Source organism: Haliotis cracherodii, unplaced genomic scaffold (assembly GCF_022045235.1).
Source record: "Haliotis cracherodii isolate W230 unplaced genomic scaffold, xgHalCrac1.p SCAF_1, whole genome shotgun sequence".
In the NCBI taxonomy this organism is placed as follows: Eukaryota; Metazoa; Mollusca; class Gastropoda; order Lepetellida; family Haliotidae; genus Haliotis; species Haliotis cracherodii.
In genome coordinates, this window is record NW_027266264.1 from 57,423,810 (window position 1) to 57,448,377 (window position 24,568).

Genomic DNA, 24,568 nt, shown 5'->3' on the forward strand with positions numbered 1-24,568 from the left:
TAAGAAGAACTTTTGGGAAAATGTGAAGCCTCAGAAGTGTCAGAAGGGCTGTGTTCCTGGCAGCAAAACTGGGTTCTCTCCCAATGGCAGTTAACAGATTGTTATGTACCAAGGCACCGAGAACAATGACGAGTCGGACAACTCGGTACTTGGGATGCAAGCGGGACATTTTGTAATTATTACTTGGGTAATAGCGTTTGCTCATCCCACTAAAGTCCTGGGCCCACTTACTCAAAACGATCTTAGCGCTAAGATGATCGTAACTCCCATACTTTAGCATAGGCTTACAATAATCTTAGCGCTAATATCGTTTTGTGCAAGTGGGCCCTGGATTCGACTCCCCACATGAGTAAATTGCATCAAACAGATTTCTGGTGATATTGCTGTAATTTTGATAAAAGCGGAGTAGAATGCAGCCCACTCACTTACGCAGTACTTTATGAAAGAAGTAAAGGGCCCACCGTTTCATAAGAAGACTATTTGCTTAAGATATGACGCCGTGGGGAGCCGAATGTATCCCCTGGACTCCCAGACTAGCGTTCCTTAGTCAAACACACAACTAACATGGGCCAGACGGGTGGCTGGATGGCCTGATCCTATCAATCGACTGGTAAAGTCCTGCCCTGTTGATTAATTTTATTTGCACAAATTGTATTTCAGAATTATTTTTTCACTTAAGCTCTTGACCCAGTTTGGCTCATGAGCCAATCTGATGGATTGCTTCATATTCAATAAGTCTGCTTGACAATGTGTATATCATCTCAGTATACTTTGTGCTGCCAGTTTGAGATCCACTGGTATTGTGCAGCGTCTTTATGACACTCGGTGGTGGAAGGTGAGCGGTGAGCTGGGATGGTGAATCATATACACAATATCCACGGAACAACCAAGAAAAAACAAACGTGCATTAGATTAAAAGCTCATTTTCTGAAGAAGAGTAGTCTTTTTCATCTCCAGATAGTTGGAACATTTTATTTTGCAGTTGTACAATCTATTCATGGTCTGCCTCTGAGAGTCAATCCTTTTGCTATGTACTGCAAAATCCCCCTATGGCATTGCCTGTGATGTTTAAAGTGTTAGAAATTAGAAACGTTTTCCTCTGAATAGAATGCAAAAATCGAAAACCAACAATTCAACAATTCAATCACCAACACTAATACCTATCTAATTACATTTGCACTTCACAAACTTCCAAAAGCAATCAAAGCAGAATATAGTAACATCGGAATGGACACATATTCCAAATCCATCCCATTGCTACACATTTCAAAAATCTCTTACCCTGATGCCAAGCGCTTATTACTTTCAATTCAGCAGCAGACCCGCACAGCCTCTTATTCGTCAGCTGTTATAAATCTGTTACATCTGTTGAAACCCGGAAAGATATTGTGGTTACTCCAATAAACTCAACAGAGGCAACAACCAAAACCATAACCATGTGTCACCGTGGGCGCAACAGAAGCAAGTCATCACGGTCAAGTCAAATTAGATCGCCCGTCCTTCGGACCCCGGTAACATGAACAGGTATAACCAACTTTTACAGTGGCATTGGACCAAGTCTAAGGACCAAGATTAATGAATTGCTATTATTACTACATGATTTTCAACCGTCAGCAATATGTTTTCAAGAGACATATCTCAAGCCAACGACTAATTTGACTGGCGTAAAAACATTTATTTTTCTCCTTCAACTGTTAAGGTTTCAGAGGGATGTTCTATTTTGGTGAGGCAGGAAGTGATCCACAGCCCTATACATTGAATGTTATTCTGCGGGCTCTTGCAATTCGACTCACATTGCACTTTGTTTCACTTTGTGCTCATTTTATATTCCACCCTCTTCAGGTCTTCAACAGTCCGAACTACAAAATGTACTATCATAATGTGACCAACTCCCGAAACTCTTGTATAATCATAGGCTATGATCCTCTATGGGGACTTTTCCTTTTCCATTGAAGATTTTCTCACTGATAATAATCTATGTATTTTAATTGACGGCTCAAAAACTTAGTACACCCTGGTGTGGTAGTAATGTATTGTTTAGATATGAAAACAGTAATTTACTGTTTAGATATGAAAACAGTAATTTATTGTTAAGATATGAAAACAGTAATTTATTGTTTAGATATTAAAACAGTAATGTATTGTTAAGATATTAAAACATTAATTTATTGTTTAGATATTAAAACAGTAATTTATTGTTTGGATATGAAAACAGTAATTTACTGTTTAGATATGAAAACAGTTATTTATTGTTAAGATATGAAAACAGTAATTTATTGTTTAGATATAAAAATAGTAATTTAGATGTCTGGATTGCCGTTGCTGTCTGCGCATCCTTTTGTGACCGCGTGATGTGGAAGTAACTTCTTCCCAACGAGGTTTCTTCTGAAGCTCCAAATGTATATATAGTGCAGCACACTCGCATCTGAATGTACCATCTTTATGTGCTAATGCTTTGTAATTGTGCAGCACAATTACATGCGACTGGTCTATAACAAAGGGTAAGGCTACTCGTACCACCGCCATAATTGCAAGACATCTCAATTACTTTGATTACGTTTTTCGGTTCCTTTTGAACATTTACATGCTCATGGTTTGTTTATGTCTCACATTTTCAAACTAATGGTCTTTGAGTCACATTAACAAGCTATTGGTTTGTTTTGAAAAAAATGAATGAATTATTTTCGCTTTTATTTGTATCTCAGATTTACAAGCAAATTGTTCATTCATTACATTTCATGCTTATGGTCTTTGTACAGAGATAAGGCTAAACCTACCATCAGCATAATAAGCCATGCCTGACGTTATATTTATTCAAACTGATAAATATGTTTTATCGTAGATCAAATGTCTGTTTTTAGTTTTAAAAGATATTAGAGATGCTGAAGTAACACTGTCTTATAGTCAAAGAAAATATAAATTCAGTTTGACATCAAAAATAAAACTTTATATACATCCATATATGTAAACTAATGTGCAGGGGGACAATATAGCCAGTGCGTGTCATACCTTTGTGTGTCCCGCCGTGATGTCGAAGAGAGCTGGCTTTACATTATATTTGTTTTTCTTGTTGAGGCCAAACGGACCGTCTATTCAGACTTACACACGACAAAGTACTGGGCGACACACAGAGCCAGCTGTGCGTATCAGTCAAAATAGACGCCCGGAACGAGGATAGTAATTATACAAGATATAATCACCCCGCCAACAAATAATAGATAACAAAGCCATAGAAATATGAAGCATGTTGTCCTTTTAGAATATCAGATACAAAGTTTCCTTTTCCTGTAATGACGAACTATTATATAGAATGCCTTAATGTTTGAACTATGCCAGTTCCGGTGAGGTGTGTTTTGTCACAACGCAGTAAGATCAAACCTACAAACCCGTATTCAGTGTATGCATGGATACACATGCAAATGATTGAGTTGGGTGTGACGCTGTTTTAAGCATAATTACACCATTATCACTGTGGAGAAAACCAAAGTAGATATACAAGAAACATGCATGACTGAAGCTCCTGTTACTATGTGACACATTATCCGTCAGCGGAGTAAACATTGAATACTACATCTGGATCACGTGCAACTGTCACGATTCACTGGTGGTGGCAACATGAGGGTATCGACAATATGTCTGCTTGTCTTCACAGGCTTCGTTGCGAGGACAAAAACCCAGGGTAAGACACTTCTATTTACATCTTAGAGTAGTGTGTAGCAGGACACAGGCCCGGGGTAAGTCACCTTTATTTGCATTGGAAGAAGTTGAAGCAGGACACAGACCAGAGGTAAGACACCTCTATTTACATTGGAAGAAGTTGAAGCAGGACACAGACCAGGGGTAAGACACCTCTATTTACACTGGAAAGTAGTTGTAGCAGGACACATACCACGGATAAGACATCTCTATTTACACTGGAAAGTAGTTGTAGCAGGACACATACCACGGATAAGACACCCCTATTTACACTGGAAGTAGTTTGTAGCACAGGACACAGACAAGGGGTGAGACATTTGTATTAATTTACAATGGAAAGTAGTTGTAGGAGGACACAGGTCAGGGGTAAGACACCTCTATTTGCACTGGAAAGTAGTTGTAGCAGGACACAGATCAGAGGTAAGACATCTCTATTTACACTGGAAAGTAGTTGGAGCAGGACACAGACCCTGGGTGAGACACCTCTATTTACATTGGAAAGTAGTTGTAGCAGGACCAAGGCCCTGGGTGAGACACCTCTATTTACACTGGAAAGTAGTTGGTGCAGGACCAAGGCCCTAGGTAAGACCCCTCTATTTACACTGGGAGGTAGTCGTAGCAGGACCCAGAAACTGGGTAAAACACCTCTATTTACACTGGGAAGTAGTTGTAGCAGGACCCAGACCCTGGGTAAGACACCTCTATTTACACTGGAAAATAGTTGTAGCAGGACACATGCCAGGGGTAAGACACCTTTATTTACACTGGAAAATAGTTGTAGCAGGACCCAGACCCTGGGTAAGACACCTCTATTTACACTGGAAAGTAGTTGAAGCAGGACCCAGACCCTGGGTAAGACACCTCTATTTACACTGGAAATTAGTTGTAGCAGGACACATGCCAGGGGTAAGACACCTCTATTTACACTGGAAAGTAGTTGTAGCAGGACCCAGACCCTGGGTAAGACGCCTCTATTTACACTGGGAAGTAGTTGTAGCAGGACCCAGAAACTGGGTAAAACACCTCTATTTACACTGGGAAGTAGTTGTAGCAGGACACAGAAACTGGGTAAAACACCTCTATTTACACTGGAAAGTAGTTGTAGCAGGACTAAGGCCCTGGGTGAGACACCTCTATTTACACTGGAAAGTAGTTGGTGCAGGACCCAGAAACTGGGTAAGACACCTCTATTTACACTGGGAAGTAGTTGGAGCAGGACCCAGAAACTGGGTAAAACACCTCTATTTACACTGGAAAGTAGTTGTAGCAGGACCCAGACCCTGGGTAAGACACCTCTATTTACACTGGAAAGTAGTTGCAGCAGGACACAGACCAGGGGTAAGACACCTCTATTTACACTGGAAAGTAGTTGCAGCAGGACACAGACCAGGGGTAAGACACCTCTATTTACACTGGAAAGTAGTTGTAGCAGGACTAAGGCCCTGGGTGAGACACCTCTATTTACACTGGAAAGTAGTTGGTGCAGGACCCAGAAACTGGGTAAAACACCTCTATTTACACTGGAAAGTAGTTGTAGCCGGACCCAGACCCTGGGTAAGACACCTCTATTTACACTGGAAAGTAGTTGCAGCAGGACACAGACCAGGGGTAAGACACCTCTATTTACACTGGAAGTAGTTGTAGCACACACACACACACACACACACACACACACACACACACACACACACACACACACACACACACACACACACACACACACACACACACACAACACACACAAGCAGTAAGTGGGGAGTGAGATTATGTTGAGTACCCAACGCTTACAGCTGTTGGTTGATTGTTTTGGATTGCGAAATCCAAAGATTTAGGTCATGCTTTATGTCGTAACAACATCACGTGTTTGATTACGTGCGTACCAGTCCGGTTGACGATAAGAGCGTTGATTCAAATGCAAAGTGAATGTCAACAATCGTCGGTGATGTTTTCTATGTTGCACGTATTATTTATGATGTAGAGGACGCTATCCACACAGTAGACATTCAAATGCTATATCCACTTGCCCCTTGCCCCGCGGAAACACTATTTTAGAGACTATTGCAGACGTGTCGGGGTTTATTCAAGGTTTAAGATTTGATGCAGTCTTAGAGACTATTGGGGACGTATCGTGGTGTATTTCAAGGTTTTAAGATTTGATCCAGTTTTAGAGACTATTATAGACGTGTCGTGGTTTATTTCAAGGTTTTAAGATTTGATCCAGTTTTAGAGACTATTATAGATGTGTCGTGGTTTATTTCAAGGTTTAAGATTTGATTCAGTTTTAGAGACTATTACAGACGTGACGGGGTTTATTTCAAGGTTTAAGATTTGATGCAGTCTTAGAGACTATTGGGGACGTATCGTGGTGTATTTCAAGGTTTTAAGATTTGATCCAGTTTTAGAGACTATTATAGACGTGTCGTGGTTTATTTCAAGGTTTTAAGATTTGATCCAGTTTTAGAGACTATTGGGGACGTATCGTGGTGTATTTCAAGGTTTTAAGATTTGATCCAGTTTTAGAGACTATTATAGACGTGTCGTGGTTTATTTCAAGGTTTTAAGATTTGATCCAGTTTTAGAAACTATTATAGACGTGTCGTGGTTTATTTCAAGGTTTAAGATTTGATTCAGTTTTAGAGACTATTACAGACGTGTCGTGGTTTATTTCAAGGTTTAAGATTTGATGCAGTCTTAAAGACTATTACAGACGTGACGTGGTTTATCTCAAGGTTTAAGATTTGATGCAGTCTTAGAGACTATTACAGACTAGTCGTGGTTTATACAAGGTTTAAGAATTGATGCAGTCTGAGAGAGTATTACAGACGTGTCGTGCTGTATTTCAAGGTTTAAGATTTGATTCACTTTTACAGACTATTACAGACGTGTCGTGGTTTATTTCAAGGTTTAAGATTTGATGCAGTTTTAGAGACTATTACAGACTGCCGTAGTTTATTTCACGGTTTAAGATTTGATGCAGTGTTAGAGACTATTAGAGACGTGCCATGGTTTATTTCAAGGTTTAAGATTGATAACAAGAATTTACTACCTTCAAAGTGAAACAATGCAGAAGTGAGAGGATCATGATCGTATATTTACACGATGTTATCATTTCTGACAATACCCTACCATAGACAGAACAGTAATGTCTGTGATTAGCAATAGTCTGAGCTATCGTCAATGCCGTTTGCATCTTCATCATGAGCAGAAACCGTAACTCTAGGTCGCTGAAAACGAAGTCGATCTGTGACGTCATTTTGTTATTCATGTCGCCGTATGAGTGCAGCTGTATATGGTGTTTGTAACAGTTGTTTCTTGTTCTGTCGGACCGCCTCCGTGGTCTAGTGGTAGAGCGTCCGCCCGGATTGCGGAAGGTCCGGGGTTCGATCCACAGCCGCGTCATACCAAATGACGTTAAAAGATGGTACTTGTTTTTACCCTGTCTGGCGCTCGACGTTAAGGGGCTAGAACAAGGACTGCATGTTTTTCATGACCCAGGGGAACATGCACGTGCAGAAATGGTTTTGTCGGTCACGTGCAACACTTCTGCTTGATGACATTCGGTGATCCGTAGATGTTTGCCCGTTTCGGCCTTAACGTATCTTAAAATCCCTGTTGCCAAAACAGATCGAATTTGAACATATCACATATTTGACCTGCACAGTTTCCTTTTGTGCCTCGTACTTATAGATACATTCTTCGGTCCATGAAAAACGTTTTAGATCGAGTATATCCTGATAAATAGAGAATATTAACCGAGGTTTACGAACACACATACATATAATGTTTAGGTGGTGATCTCACAATGATAGTGTACCGTTACATAAAAAAAAGTTAGACCGCAGAGGTTTCCGTCGTTTAAAATTAAGAAGTTTTTTTGCTTTGTTTGTTGTTTAACGCCGCATTCAGCAATATTCCAGCTATATTGACAACATGAGCAAAGATGAAGAAATAAACTACTTTTATCGACGAGAGTTAATATTTTACATGTCAAAACATATGAGGGTGAGATTTTATTTATTATTGCATATTATTTCAAATATTTTATTGTACAGTGTGTTCATTTGATGACCACGTTGATTTTTCGATCATCTTGAATTTATAACGGCGCATCACCTAACAAGAAATATCAAAATGTACAGCTTAGTTCCAAACGAGGAAAACGTTTTGCGGGCTGACGTTTTTATATAACACTACGACATCTTTGTGAAATCACTACTTAGATAGTGTAGTTTGTGCAAAACTATTATCAGGGATGTAATTGTGGAAAAATACCACAAACCTGTAGATGTGATGGCGTAACCATATGACGCCACGGTTACAAGGGGACATCACAAGGTGCTATGACATTACATGTTCACAGTGCATTTTGTCACTAAAGCTCAATGGCATCCTCACATACCAAAGAGTTCTGTTTTTCGTTGCATTGTTGGAATCAGAGGATTTGAAACGTGTAAAAAGTAAGGTAACACAGAATCCCTTGTAACAGACTTGAATACTTTAACCTTAAGCCAACACCTATGCCAACTGACCAAAAATATAAATCTAATTTAACTTGAACTCAGAGGACAGTACAGTAAACTACGTTTATAACGAACACGCTTATAACGAAGTGACCTATATAACGAACTTTGTTTTTAGTCCCGACCATATGTTGTATATAAGTTGTATGTATGTTTATAACGAACTACGGTTATTACGAACAAAAAATAGTGGTCCCCTCGAGTTCGTTATAACCGTAGTTTACTGTAGTTTATCATGTGGAAGCCAGAGTTTGATAGTAATTTCATTTCACTTTCCTCATTATAATATTGTATAATTGTAATCAGTAATGGAGAATATTAGGATAGCGAATGTTGGGCAACATCACACATGATTGGCTTTTAGCCCTTACGTTTAGGGGACAGTTTAAAACCTACAAATACGGTTTTTATTATAGCTCACCCTGAAGTTACGATACTATTGACTGAGAGGCACACACTGTTCACTTTGGGATCGGTGTACAGGTGGGATCTGTTCAAGGACACGATCACTCGGCACAATATCACATCTGTCATCACACCCACAGCCATTGACTATGACAATGTCACCAGGCGAATTTACTGGACGGATATAAGCCGAGAGGAAATCAGGAGTTCCGAGCTTGATGGTGGAAATAATACTCTGGTTCGAAAACTAAACAATGGTAAGTGACCCTTCCGTCCAGTTATATAAGTCAGTTATAAGGTTACGCCATAACTTGCAAGTTTGATATTACAGTTCGGATAGAGACTTCATCAAAATTAAAATCTATTTCATTTTCCTTAAACCAGTTCACTATTCCGTGGACACTGGTGGCCCAGTACTCAGAGAGATCCGGTTAGAATTGCTTGTCGTCAGAGGCGACTATGCTTGTCGTAAGAGGCGACTAACGGGATTGGGTGGTCAGGCTCGATGACTTGGTTGATGCATGTCATCGTATCCCTGTTGGGTGGAACGATGTTCATGCCGCCAATCACTGGATTGTCTTCACCAGACTCGATTACTTACAGACTGGAATATTGCTAAAAGCGGCGTAAAACCATACTCACTCACTCACTCACTCACTCACTCACTCAGTTGGCTCTGTAAAAACATGTGGTTCGAGTCCAAGATGTGCCCTCTTAACGATCCTTGATTTGCCTTTTTCAACAAGTGACATTTATTGGAAAATACATGTTCCAGTTTCCAACCCGCATGGCATGACTGTTGATGGTAGTGCCGGCAAGATCTTCTACACCGACTTGGGAAATAAAGTCATTGTGAGAATCGACATTAGTGGGGCTAATAGTACAATCATTGTGAGTGCAAATGTAAGCCTTCCAATCGGCATCATTGCAGACAAAACCGACAGGTAATTAACAATTCTGTATTTGTACGAAACATATATTTTATCTATATATTCAAGTACATGTAATCGTATTCACGCCATGTCACCATGTCACCCTTTATTCAGTTATAATTTCGACTAAGGGCGGTGAGGTGACCTTCCGGGGTGTCCCCAGCCGAGATCATGTGATATGTCTGTAAGAAGTCTTACAGCGTCACTCGGTCTTTATATCAGGGCATATCATTTATCTGTATGTACTACTATGTTACCGACCGCCTCCATGGTCTAGTGGCAGAACGTCTGCCCGGGGAGCGGAAGGTCGGGGTTAGATGCCCGGGCCGCTTCATACCAAAAGAAGGTACTTGTTATTAACCTGCCACTCTGCATTAAGGGGCAATACAAGGACTGGTCGGCCCGGAGTCAGTATACTGTGTCTGAGTGGGGTATTCATGTTTTTCTGCGGCATGGTATCTCAGTGGGCTAGCACTATCAAATCGGCATAAGTCCGGACTAGTACAAGCGCGCGCGCACGCACGCACGCACGCACGCACACATACACCATGCACGTCGTTATGTAGGTGCAAGAACCTTAAACCCCATCTCACCTCACCTCATCTACCATATTACCGGTACTAGCTGAGGCATAATATAATGACTTTCTTCGTTTAACTATGTACCTTTATACGTTTTTGCATCTTACACAGACCAGATCATGTGTTGAGAGGTTACTTCACGGCAGTTTTCATAATACTATAACATCACGGCAGTTTTCACAATACTATAACATCAAGTTATATAATGAATATCTTCACGTCGCATATCTTCACATACCGTGTTCTTGTTTTTCACTTTCTTCACAAGACCTTTCGTGTCAATTTCGCTTCTAAATGTGTCCTCGGTATTGTCAAAGACTGCGTCTAGCTCCATAATCCTCTTTGCAAGTGAATGCAAAACATTTTCACATTGTTTGGAAGGCATTGTCACAGGAATGCTCGCCGAGCAGACGACACACCAAGGGACCTAACTCTTACCACCTGGGCTGATATCTAGCGCCCTTTCATAATGTATTGACAAGCCACGTCAGCCCGCCAGTGGGTGTAATACGGGTCTGGGTATTACGCCCCGTGTGACATGACTGGCTCTATGTTGGTTCTATCGTACATGCCCATTGAAAGGAACGTCGTAATTATTAATACTATCCCGCGTCCATGTCCGCCTCATTCGCAGCTCTAGCACCTTTTTCCACTCATCAATTTTGTTCAACTCTGTGGATTGACGGTTCCTTATACAATTAGTTTAATTATATCTTATACATAACTTCATTTTAGTGACAGTATGTTAGTTTCTTAATATCATGGCATGTACTATGTATATAATATGTTGTTGCATTCACTCAAGGTGTATAAACCTCGTAGGAATTCCTTGTTAAAATAGGCCCACAATAACCTCTGCTTGTCTAAAGAGGCGACGAAATGGATCGGGGGGACAGGCTCGGTAACTTGGTTTGCTTGTCGTACCCTATGGGGCTCTGCTCATACTATTGATCACTGGTGTCCTTGACGTACCCCTTCGCGCGTTGTTCATACTATCAATCGCTTGTGTTCGTGCCGTACCACTTTGCTCATATTATTATTCACTGGTTTGCGTGCCGTACCCTGTATGTTACCTAGACAGGGGAGTTAACTGATTATAAACGTCATGGTTCCACCTTTGCCGAACTAGGATGGAAAATGGAGTAACTGTTATATTTAGGCTGGACTAACAAGTCTATGTATAGTCGCGTAAATCGCGTAACGAAATCAACATCAGGTTCAATGTCAACTCAGCGTCAAAAGATATTTTCCAAATCTGTTTTATGATTTTAGTAAAGGGGCTCACGTGATCTGATGCATTTCGCGAAGTAAGGCCCGTTTTATATCAATACATAGCTTGACTATCGATCAGATCGTCTTCACTGGGCGCCGCCATTTGTTTGAAACAAATGCAAGTGATATCAGAGGTTCCATCTGATTGGTCAATAGGAGGGACAGAGAAGGGGCATAACTCGAAATAGCCACTGATGGTGTTACGATCGAGCTCAGAAATTCCAGCCTAATTCCGCAAGGGTTGTAACTGGACTTTTATGGTCAGTTAACTCCCTTGCTTCGGGAAGATGCGTACCTATGGAACGTTGCCCATGCTATTGATCACTGGTTTGCGTGTCGTACCCCGTGGGGCTTTGCTCATACTATAAATCACTGGTTTGCCTGTCGTACCCCGTAGGGCCTTGCTCATTCTATTAGTTACTGGTGTGTTTGGTATAGATTCGATTATTTACAAACCACAGTCATGTAGCTGGAGTAACGTTAGGTGCGGCTTTAAACAATTAACAGCCAAAGATAATGTTCGATGTGCTTAATGTAAACTGTTTGACCTTCAGAAAGTTATACTGGCTTGATCACGACACTGACATCATTGAATCATGCAACTATGATGGGAGTGGAAGGACGACTCTGGTATCAACGGGAGTCTATGCACCGACGGGAGCCACTTTCAACGAAAGAAGTAAACATATCTGCTGATTATATCGTTAATCCAAATCAAAAACCCATGCAGGGATTCACGCATTCGCACGAACCTAGTTCCCAATAGTGAAATAAAATTTAACTTTCATGAATCATCTCTGATTAAACAGATTTGTCTTAGAACCGTTTCATACTGTGCCGACCTCATCCCATTTTATTTAACATGTTTTTCTCATGTCACCCTCCCATCATAACATAGAACCAGTCCCTCAATAATGTTCAAATCAGTATTTCATTTATTAAAATTATAGAACTCTATCAATTTTTCATGCCCTCGTCCTACATTTGTATAAAATCTGCCCAACCCACCTCTTTCGCTAAATCTCAAACAACACCACTCGGCCTGTACGCACCCCCCCCCCCCCCCCCCCCCCCTCCAACACACACACACAGAGCAACACCACTCATACCCAACCCAACACACAAAAACACATAGAGAGAGAGAGAGAGAGAGAGAGGAGAGAGAGAGAGAGAGAGAGAGAGAGAGATAGCAGCTCCACTCATACCCAACCCAGATCCCCCCCCCCCCCCCCCTTTCTATTACACTGAGAACGGGGTTCCACTGTAGTAGTAAATCATGTCTGCGTTTCTTTCTCAGCCGGACGTCTCTACTGGTGCGAATACAATGGGAATGTGTACTCCATCTTAAAGGATGGTACAGACAGAAGAACACATTACAGGAACACCTTGACCAAACCTCGATTGATGGACATCGCTGTCTTCAATGGTTTTCTCTACATTATTGACAGAACATACAGGTTTGATTTAAACAGTATTTTATTTCCATTAATGTTCAGATTTTACATTAAATAGCATTAAAAAATGGAAAAAAGGATTAGCAAACAGGCAAAAAAGGTCTTTATTAATGCTTCTCCTCATATTGTACATCGTACATGTAGATTGTAATGAAGTCTATAGAGCAGACATTAATGAGTAACACAGCATGAAATAAAATGGAAAGCAAGATACCAAATGCATTTTATATTCTTAAGTTGACACAAAACTTACGTAAAGCGGTTTTTTTCAATGATGTAATTGTGAACTGATTTTTTAATGTATTCATTGTCTGAGGAAGATGAATCTTCATTGCCGTGGAGTATAGTATGTATGCTGAGCTGGTAAACAAAAAAAGTATTTATCAATTCTAAACTTGGCATAGCGTGGACAAGATAGAAAAAAGTGGAAAGCATCTTCTCTATTAAGGCCACATGGACAGATGGGATTATCAATCAGAAATCTGTCAAATAAATGTGATTTTAAATCACTACAGCCTAGCCTAAGTCTAGATAAAATCACCTGACATTGCCGCTGGCCATAACTAGCAAAAATGTAAAATTTGCAGTAAGCTTAGTTTCTCCATAAATTAATTGCTTAAACCGAGATAAGGAATCTACATTTCTAATATTTATATCAAGTGCATTCCAAGCTTGTATAACAGATGGCAAAAAAGATCGATTATACTGGGATAAGCGTCCTGCACTGGTCTAGAAGTCATTAGAAGTACGAAGGTTATATCCAGTTATGCTGGATATATTAGGTGGGACCCACAAAGATAGATATTTAGGAGTTAGCCCATTGACCATTTTGTAAAATATACATAATTTATGGTATTGTCGTCTGTTTTATTGACAGAACATACAGGTTTCATAATCAATGTGTTTTTGTTACGGCCTAGAATTAATCATTATTATTTTTCACAGTGAAAGTCGGGATATCTTATGGGCAAAGTTTGCCATGTTACTATTAAATCGACTGTATCTTACGTAGATCAATATTGACCTTGTTTTCCTTCTTTAACGTGTTACTCTTCATATGTGCTTGTACGAGAAATTATTACACATTATGACATTCTCCAATCACTCAAGGTAAACAAGAACGGACGTCTTTCAGCAGTCAAGAACCTTTAACAATGGTTATTCAAATCAGTCCTTACTGTATGTTACAGGGGCATTCGAGTGATCCCTGAAACGCTCAACTTTACGCACATGGGAATCCTTTCTTCAAGGTATTTCAAAACCCTGACCGGAATCCACGTCTTTTCTCCAAATTCAGAAGAAACAGGTAACATGTTTTCAAGACCCCATGCATTCAGGTTAAATGTCACACTAAAGCAAAATATAAAATGTATTGTTAATACATAAATTATTCAATAGACGTGCCCCACTTATACAGCTAAATAGTTCAACAAAAGATCACGTTACGAATTCAAGCAGAAGCACACAAATGAATCATTGTAATTGTCACTCTCAGCGGTGCACATTAGCAACTCCTGCATGCGAGAATTACATGTACCAGCACATGTGCATCAGTATGCGTATGCACATGTTCGAGTTACTGTAAATCTTGAAATTAACTCGGACGTGAATTAAATGCGAAAAATGCGAGTGGACTTTGTTTGCATTGATTAATTTCGCATTTATGTCTCCAACAATAAGACGTCCTCACTGCACACTTCGGATAGCGGAAATACCAACTTGAATAATAACACAAACACGGTTTATTGAGCAGCAGTTGTAACAAGTATTTTACAATGTCATTCAAAGAATAGGAATTACACAATGGGCATCCGGTGAGTTATCACTGCTGGGGTGAAGAGTTCTTCCCACTTGTGTCACGCTTGTTGACACCTTCTCCGCATACCAATCAGTGAACTGTTGTTGGTTCAAGTATTTTATTGCCTTTGGACTGCCTTAAAGCCAGTCAACAGAGTAAACATATATACTGTATGTTATTTTTAGGAAAACACTGTCTATTGCTTTTACGAAAGTGCTCTACTTATTCCACTGGGGATGGGGGGTGGGGGTAGTATTCGCTAATCGATTGCACAAAGACCAATTTCACCCATCAATAGTCAAAATGTACGCTACAAACTACTGATTAATCGACTCTTGAAGTTGCATGCGCGTACTCACCACATATATGTTCAACGTATTTCGCCAAACGATTGCACAAAGACCAATTTCACCCATCAATAATCAAAATGTACGCTACAAACTACTGATTAATCGACTCTTGAAGTTGCATGCGCGTACTCACCACATATATGTTCAACGTATTTCGCCAATCGATTGCACAAAGACCAATTTGTATAAATAGAGGAAATTTCATGTGTTGCCACTCGTTAAAATATCTCCTTCGCTGGAGATGGCGCTTTGCAAAACGAACAGTATCGATTGACGAGTTAAATGAGAAATTTACAGTTTATAACGAAACATTTTCGAGAGAATAACAAACGGCGTGAGGCGATATTAACTCCATGAATGACCACCTGTCATTGTTTTGCCTTGTCAATGTGGAATTAACGTTAAAAGGAAGTCAACAGTTTGTGTACGGGCTGGACACTTGCGATAAAGGGGAGACAATTCGAGGGGAGGTCATTCTTGTATGACACTAGTTCCGTCAAAGTGTTATGTTCACAGCAGTGAAATATCAAGTGTTATGTTCACAGCAGTGAAATATCAAGTGTTATGTTCACTGCAGTGATATATCAAGTGTTGTGTTCACTGCAGTGATATATCAAGTGTTATGTTCACTGTAATGATATATCAAGTGTTGTGTTCACTGCAGTGATATATCAAGTGTTGTGTTCACTGCAGTGATATATCAAGTGTTATGTTCACTGCAGTGATATATCAAGTGTTGTGTTCACTGCAATGATATATCAAGTGTTATGTTCACTGCAATGATATATCAAGTGTTGTGTTCACTGCAGTGATATATCAAGTGTTGTGTTCACTGCAGTGATATATCAAGTGTTGTGTTCACTGCAGTGATATATCAAGTGTTGTGTTCACTGTAATGATATATCAAGTGTTGTGTTCACTGCAGTGATATATCAAGTGTTGTGTTCACTGCAGTGATATATCAAGTGTTGTGTTCACTGTAATGATATATCAAGTGTTATGTTCACTGCAGTGATATATCAAGTGTTGTGTTCACTGCAGTGATATATCAAGTGTTGTGTTCACTGCAGTGATATATCAAGTGTTGTGTTCACTGCAATGACAATATAAGTTCGGAAAACTTTCACACTGTACTATATAATAGATATACGTATTTGTGTCACGCATACAATGTTTGTTTGTTTGTACAACGCCGCACTCAGCAATATTCCAGCAAGAAGACAATAACAAACAAAGTGGTGGGGTACAATGACACGCAACAAGCCAAGTCTCCAAGGCTAAATGCTTTAAACATATTTATTTCACAACTTGTGAACTGGATTGGTAAACAAGCAAAAACTTATTTGAATACCGCTCCAGAATTAGAATACAATGTAATATAAACAAAAGTACAGTCAAGGAATACAATTGTATACATGTTCTTATTATAGAAACTACGTTGAAATTACGTTGTCGGCACTGTCAGGTCTCATTTTTAGTAGTAATAGTGTACTGCAATATACGGCAAGGAATAGTATTATAAATTTAAGATGCTATGTAAAATCACAAAACCTATTGGATAGCTGAATGTAGTCTTGTACTGATTTAAGAATTTCTAAGTTTATTTTTGACGTCCTTTCAGGATTACCTAATAGAATTGAATTTAGATAATATACCTTAACATAATAGTACATATTCTGTCAAGGCTAAATTGATTTTGGCAGTGTTCCTTCTTGTTAGCACATTTTCGTTTATACCTAATTTTCTTACCAGGGTGTGCTGACGGAAGATACGGCGCTGGGTGTACTAGTGTGTGTGGCCGATGTACTGGAGGCATGTCTCTGTGTGAGAAGACCACGGGGTCCTGCTTGGCTGGGTGTGAACCAGGGTACGAGGGAAACTTCTGCACGGAAGGTGAGTTCCTTGACAGAGCGGAACAGGACCAATCTGACAAGTGGGATGCGTCTGACATACGTTTCGAGATAAGTTGTTGTTTCGTTGTTGTTTAATGAAGAGGATTATATATTTACAAAATGACTCGGAATCACTAAAACAACAACATACATATTGATAATGGAAGAGAGAAATAATTCACTTTTGTAGACAACAAATCTACAAAAGAACGAGTTTTGTCTTACTTGCTATGCTTCAAAATGACAATTATTTTCCTCCAGAGTGCCTGTCCTCTATACACCAACATGTCTATTATGTTCCTCCTGAGCGTCTGTCCTCTATACACCAACATGTCTATTATGTTCCTCCAGAGAGTCTGTCCTCTATACACCAAGATGTCTATTATGTTCCTCCAGAGTGCATGTCCTCTATACACCAACATATCTATTATGTTCCTCCAGAGAGTCTGTCCTCTATACATCAACATGTCTATTATGTTCCTCCAGAGTGTCTGTCCTCTATACACCAACATGTCTATTATGTTCCTCCGTAGGGTCTGTCCCCTATACACCAACATGTGTATCATGTTCCTCAAGAGTGCCTGTCCTCTATACACCAACGTGTCTATTATGTTCCTCCAAAGCGTCTGTCCTCTATACATCAACATATCTATTATGTTCCTCCAGAGAGTCTGTCCTCTATACACCAACATGTCTATTATGTTCCTCCAGAGTGCCTGTCCTCTATACACCAACATGTCTATTATGTTCCTCCAGAGAGTCTGTCCTCTATACACCAAGATGTCTATTATGTTCCTCCAGAGAGTCTGTCCTCTATACACCAAGATGTCTATTATGTTCCTCCAGAGTGTCTGTCCTCTATACACCAAGATGTCTATTATGTTCCTCCAGAGCGTCTGTCCTCTATACACCAAGATGTCTATTATGTTCCTCCAGAGAGTCTGTCCTCTATACACCAACATGTCTATTATGTTCCTCCAGAGTGCCTGTCCTCTATACATCAACATATCTATTATGTTCCTCCAGAGAGTCTGTCCTCTATACACCAACATGTCTATTATGTTCCTCCAGAGTGCCTGTCCTCTATACATCAACATATCTATTATGTTCCTCCAGAGAGTCTGTCCTCTATACACCAACATGTCTATTATGTTCCTCCAGAGTGCCTGTCCTCTATACACCAAGATGTCTATTATGTTCCTCCAGAGAGTCTGTCCTCTATACACCAAGATGTCTATTATGTTCCTCCAGAGAGTCTGTCCTCTATACACCAACATATCTATTATGTTCCTCCAGAGTGTCTGTCCTCTATACACCAAGATGTCTATTATGTTCCTCCAGAGTGCCTGTCCTCTATACATCAACATATCTATTATGTTCCTCCAGCGAGTCTGTCCTCTATACACCAACATGTCTATTATGTTCCTCCTGAGCGTCTGTCCTCTATACACCAACATGTCTATTATGTTCCTCCAGAGTGCCTGTCCTCTATACATCAACATGTCTATTATGTTCCTCCAGAGTGTCTGTCCTCTATACATCAACATATCTATTATGTTCCTCCAGAGAGTCTGTCCTCTATACACCAACATATCTATTATGTTCCTCCAGAGTGCCTGTCCTCTATACATCAACACGTCTATTATGTTCCTCCAGAGTGCCTGTCCTCTATACATCAACATATCTATTATGCTCCTCCAGAGAGTCTGTCCTCTATACACCAAGATGTCTATTATGTTCCTCCAGAGTGTCTGTCCTCTATACATCAACATATCTATTATGTTCCTCCAGAGTGTCTGTCCTCTATACATCAACATATCTATTATGTTCCTCCAGAGTGTCTGTCCTCTTTACACCAACATATCTATTATGTTCCTCCAGAGTGTCTGTCCTCTATACACAAACATGTCTATTATGTTCCTCCAGTGTGTCTGTCCTCTATACACCAACATGTCTATTATGTTCCTCCAGAGTGTCTGTCCTCTATACACAAACATGTCTATTATGTTCCTCCAGAGTGTCTGTCCTCTATACACAAACATGTCTATTATGTTCCTCCAGAGGGTCTGTCCTCTATACACCAACATATCTATTACGTTCCTCCAGAGTGTCTGTCCTCTATACATCAACATATCTATTACGTTCCTCCAGAGTGTCTGTCCTCTATACACAAACATGTCTATTATGTTCCTCCAGAGGGTCTGTCCTCTATACATCAACATATCTATTATGTTCCTCCAGAGTGCAGACCTGGAAAATACGGCAAGAGGTGTTCCCCCTGTGGCAAGTGCAAAGTAGGGACTACGTGTCATCACGTGACCGGGAAGTGTCCAAGCGGCTGCCAACCCGACTGGAGGGGAGACAAGTGCCAGCAGAGAGGTAGAGGGACTTTAAAAGACACACATATTTAATAACTCTCTCGATAGACCATTTTATGAGAAATCTCGTTACATGTATTTCAGATAGTATGACAGATGTCTTGTTTGACACATTTTTTATGCAAATCAACTGAATTCTAAATTCAATGAACTGAATTAGAACCTGCGCAGTAAAACACATCCGCGTAGTGTGATGAAGGCTTCTCCACGTGCACATAGATATACACATAGATGAAGCAGTGACAGAAAAACAACAACTCGTGAAACGTTGCTGATAGAAATCATTACGTGCGAGCCAAAGTGCAGGTCGTAGATGTTTATCACTTATCTGAAACCCACAGCTATAGGGCATGGCAAATCAGGGACAATACGTTTCACCATAACACCTGCAGGAACCCAGGCATCCTGGAAAAAATAAAAGTGAAAAAATAAAATAAAAATTATATGAAACATCATTCGAAACGAAACAGATTCCATTGGGCCAAAGCAGAAATAGCAATGAAAGGTATTTGAATAGATCGCTGAAAATCACTGATGACACCGAGTGTTCGCGAAGAAAAGAACACACAGCAAACAAGAACATATTTTTAAGTCAAGTGGTTTCACCACAGTTATCGTTATTCCCTAACTGATTGAAAGTGCATCGGCAAAAGCAGCATTAGAAATGCGCATACCATAGCTTATAAATATCCATTAATCTTGTTCTCGACTTGTAGTCTGCCTAAAAGTGTTCTACGTGCTATGTTTGTTCTAGATTGCCATCCAGGACTATATGGATTAAACTGCTCAGTGCCGTGTGGCCATTGTAAGTCTGAACAGACATGTGACTCTATTACCGGTGCTTGTCCGAGTGGGTGCAGTGCCGGGTGGAGAGGGGCCACGTGCAAACAGAGATGCATAGCAGATTACTACGGAGAGGGATGTAGTCGGATGTGTGGCTACTGCCATGGAGACGTGTGTAACCCTACCACTGGAGTATGTCCAAATGGGTGTCAACCCTACTGGAAGGGGGACGTTTGCCAGGACTTAAATGGTTCGTCGTTTTTATTCATATTTTTTAAAATTCCATAGAAGGTCTGGATTAATGTTCCGAGTGAGCGAATGTTGTTTTACACCCCGGCCAGCAATCCTCTAGCCATATGACGTAAATGATCGAGTCTAGGCCAGGCCTAGTAGTAGGTGAGGTTCATGTCGTCGGGACCAAAGACAAACAGCTAGGTCATACACTGCGACTATCCGATCCTCATCGTAATAGCATCTTAAAACTAGCACTAAGAAATTACCCACGTTCGTACATGAACCATAGCTATATATTCCGCAAGTATGGCAAATAACTACGACATATCCTGCGTTATATGACCAAACATACATGTGACACGGCGTATACTAATCCTCTTATCCAGTGTATAAATTAGTTGCCAAAGTTCACTGGCCAGGAGGGCTTGTTAACAGAAAATGTTGCAAGCCCTCATCATAATTTACCAACCCAAAACATTTCCGATAAACTACGAAATGAAAACCAACTGGCATCATATTTTGACATTAAAGAACGTCTTTACTGATTTAATGATTCATAGAAATAAAAATGTATTAACTACAGTTTTCAACTAGACAGTCGGGCAGCTTTACGGAAATGTTTCTAGCACAATTTAAAAGTCACTGGTATTTTGCTATCAGCACGCAGGTATTTCGAAGACGGCTCTGATCCTTCCCTCACACCACCAGCACCCCCACCCTCCCACTCTCATCGGGGACAAACATTCACGTCCACTCTCGTAATCATTCCAAACAGTTTTAATTTAGTGAAACGTGGTTTATAGATGTTGTTGTCATTTAATTACGTGGCGTGTAGGACGTGAACTAACATTGCTAAACATCTTGCCTTTAATATCTTTTCAAAATCATTAGATAAAGTTTTAACGTTATTTTTTTTATACCAGAGGCCCTATCTAATTTGTTTTTTTTATTTATAATATTATCAATTTCTCATATTTTCCAGTTGTTGATTTAACCAGTTCAGCATCCAAATCCAGGGGGAGGTTTGTTGGTAAGTATTGGACCTTTGAACATGTTATTGGACAGTTTGACCCCAACCGGTTATGTCACCCCAATCTGTGGTGCTTCCTCCCATAAACCTACATCCACATCCACGACGTAGCAAATAATGTAGTGTTCGACGACCCTACGGTAAACCCCGAGCTGATCATCAATTTACATTCAGAGCCGTATGAGTCAGTGATTACACCAATGTGTGAACTGACTTGACCGCTGTTGGCGTGTGTGACAATAACGTCAGCTCAGAATGTTCTGATGTTCTGGAGTTCTGGTTTTGTGGTCCGGTGGGCAGTTCCGAACGGGGATGGAGAGGTGAAGCCATTCGTCTCTAATCGAATAATACCTAGGGCTGCAATGCAGTAGTGATATTGCATGACCGCTTCTCTACCGATCCTTCGATACAGTCTGTACAACACAACAGCCGATTAAAAAAAATATATCTATATTTCGAGCAACAATATTTATAATATGAGGGTAGTGTAATGTAAACAAGCGAACCCAGTACATCCAGTTCCCCTATGAATTCCTCCGTTTGGGGACCGAGATGACCGCGTCCATTGGAAAGGCCGGGGGAGACATCCAGTAGACATCCATGTATCTGGAGACGATTCTGGCTTTTTGGAACAGGTTACAAAAGAATAATTCCAAAGTGGAATACTTTTTGTTTTTTGTTTAACGTCGCACTCAGCAATACTGCAGCTATATGACGGCGGTCTGTAAATAATCGAGTCTTGACCAGACAATCCAGTGATTGACACCATGAGCATCGATCCACGCAATTGTGATGCGATGACATGCATCAACCAAATCAGCGAGCCTGACCACCTGATCTCGTTAGTCGCCTCTTACGACAAGCATAGTCTCCTTTTACGGAAAGCATGGGTTACTGAAGACTTATTCTACCCCGGATCTTCACGGGTCCATGGGACTAAGTGATAGGGAATACACGCTGTGTTGTGGTTCTCAAACACATTGTAATTTTAACATATTTCAAACTTGAGTTGTGTAAATGTGATCGTTGACATGATATGACTCTCGATTAACTCTGTTTTCAGATGTTCTGATCATCGCTGCTGCCTCAAGGATCTTTAAAATGTTAATGTGAACCCTTGAATATCTTCACAAGAACTATATTTCTTTTTCCTTACAAACCGAATTCAAGAACTCACCTTGCATATAAGGTTTAGTTTCATGGTTGATTATAAACTTACAGAATAGGGAATTGTGATATATGCAGTGAAAACAACTCATGAATAGATAGTCTCTTGGAAAATGGTGTTACCTTAGAGGTGATAAGGAAGGTTGGAAACGACAATGTCAAAGAAGTGGTAATCCAGATTAGCAGATAAAATTACCTTCGACTCAGTCAGTGCATTGCTTTACCTCCATGAGAGATGACTGCACAACCTTGGGTAGATTTAACTAGAAACTGTATTTTCTCTGCATGACCGTTGGCTTTAAATGCATATTACTTTCATGTGGATTTGAATTCTCAATACACTGGCTTGCTTTAATGATCATATTGTGATGTGTACTTTCATGTGGATTTGAATTCTCAATACACTGGCTTGCTTTAATGATCATATTGTGATGTGTGTAACGCATATTTGGTCATCAGGTTGTATGTATACATTAGAATGCCGTCATACAGTAACGTCACAATGTTCACAATGCCATTTTGAAATTATCAAAATGATAATATATATTCGTTTATGAACTTTTCAAGATGTTATAATATATTCGGTATTGAAATTATCAAGATGTTATTTCATATTTGTTAATGAAATTGTTAAGATGTTATATTATTTTCGTTGATGAAATTATGAAGATGTAACTATATTTTCGTTTATGAAATTGTAAAGATGTTATATGATATTCGTTAATGAAATTAAGAAGATGTTATTATTTTTTTGTTTATTAAATTGTAAAGAAGTTGTATTATATTCGTTTATGAAACGTTGAAGATATTATTTTATATTTGTTTATGAAATTGTTAGAAGGTTATATTTGATTGGTTTGTGCATCTGAAAACTGTCATTTGATCTAGATGATATTCAGGGTTTATTTTAGGGTTAATTTTCCGACTTGCTGTGTAATGTTTGTTTGCTTACTGTTTTACACCGCAGTCAGGAATATCCAGTTTTATCAAGGCGGCCTGTAAAACAGGTCTTGACAGGACAAACGAGTGAGTGTCCCACATATTCGGTGTACAACGATACACAAACAGCCCAAACCACCCAATCCTGGTTGTGTAACAACTGCCTCGCAAAACTGAAACGTTCAGGGTACACACGGCTAGGAGGCCCACCATTTTATGTTCTAGTGGGTGGGGGTGGAGGAGGGTGAGTCTGAACATTGTATTTTTTTCAAAATACATTTTTCTTTATGGACATATGCTTTTCCCCCTCCATCCCCGACAGCCGATCTTCGCTCCCTACTCCCCCCACCCCCTCCCAATATCGCCAGTCGCTAACGGCTGTAGGTATATATCACATCACGCCATATAATCAGAGAGTTTGATATGCTTTTATCTCCTTCAAATTATTTTTATATGTGACTTTTTATCTGATTTTATTATGATCCTCGTTTCTTCGTAGTTTGACCCTTAATTGTGTTTATTTATTCAAGAATGTTTTGATAATGTACGTTTGTTGTTGCTTATTTTTTCAGAAATATATTACTCTTTTGACAATATTCAACTGCGTTCATGGGTTGAATTTCAGCATTCATAAGCTTCATATGGATTTGTGATTATCGCTATTATTCGTTCTTTCTTTCTTACTTTCTTTGGGGCGGTCGGGTAGCCTAGAGGATAAAGCATTCGCTCGTCACGCCGAAGACCCGGGTTCGATTCCCGACATGGGTACAATGTGTGAAGCCCATTTCTGGTGTCCCCTGCTGTGATATTGCTGGAATATTGCTAAAATCAGCGTAAAACCATACATACTCACTCACTCTTTCTTTCGTTCTTTAGCGACTGAGTGAGTATACTCCAATTTAGTTGGATCTTTTGGACCAGCATGTAGGTGCTTTTCATCCATTCCAAACTAGGGCCACGGGAATATTCTAATTGTTTACCACAAAATCCCCATCTCGACGATAGGACCTAAGAAAGGACGTTCTAATGATCATGTAACAAAGATTCGTCTTAATTGACCGAAACTGGAACAATTTTAATTTTCATTCACTATTCATAGCTTTCTGCCACGTGAGCCGCGCAAATTTGCCACTTTTT

General features: G+C 39.9%; 1 protein-coding gene across 1 annotated transcript; it reads left to right on the top strand.

Moving 5' to 3' along the window:
• Positions 1–3,343: 3,343 nt before the first annotated feature.
• On the top strand, positions 3,344–23,519 carry LOC139479738 (prolow-density lipoprotein receptor-related protein 1-like). The gene is made up of 11 exons (XM_071262600.1): positions 3,344–3,679; positions 8,633–8,878; positions 9,397–9,565; positions 11,961–12,085; positions 12,704–12,863; positions 14,051–14,166; positions 16,761–16,901; positions 19,142–19,279; positions 20,033–20,311; positions 21,278–21,325; positions 22,389–23,519. Exons 1-11 carry the CDS (start codon positions 3,616–3,618, stop codon positions 22,436–22,438), a joined length of 1,536 nt encoding a protein of 511 aa, XP_071118701.1. The 5' UTR covers positions 3,344–3,615; the 3' UTR covers positions 22,439–23,519.
• The last annotated feature ends 1,049 nt before the right edge of the window (positions 23,520–24,568 follow it).

What these genes read in the sequence shown, in the direction of transcription:
- LOC139479738 (XM_071262600.1), top strand. Translation starts at nt 3,616, where the DNA reads ATGAGGGTATCGACAATATGTCTGCTTGTCTTCACAGGCTTCGTTGCG. An exon ending in GGGAAACTTCTGCACGGAAG is followed by an intron (nt 16,902 to 19,141) that starts GTGAGTTCCTTG and finishes ATGTTCCTCCAG; the next exon opens with AGTGCAGACCTGGAAAATAC. An exon ending in ATCCAGGGGGAGGTTTGTTG is followed by an intron (nt 21,326 to 22,388) that starts GTAAGTATTGGA and finishes CTCTGTTTTCAG; the next exon opens with ATGTTCTGATCATCGCTGCT.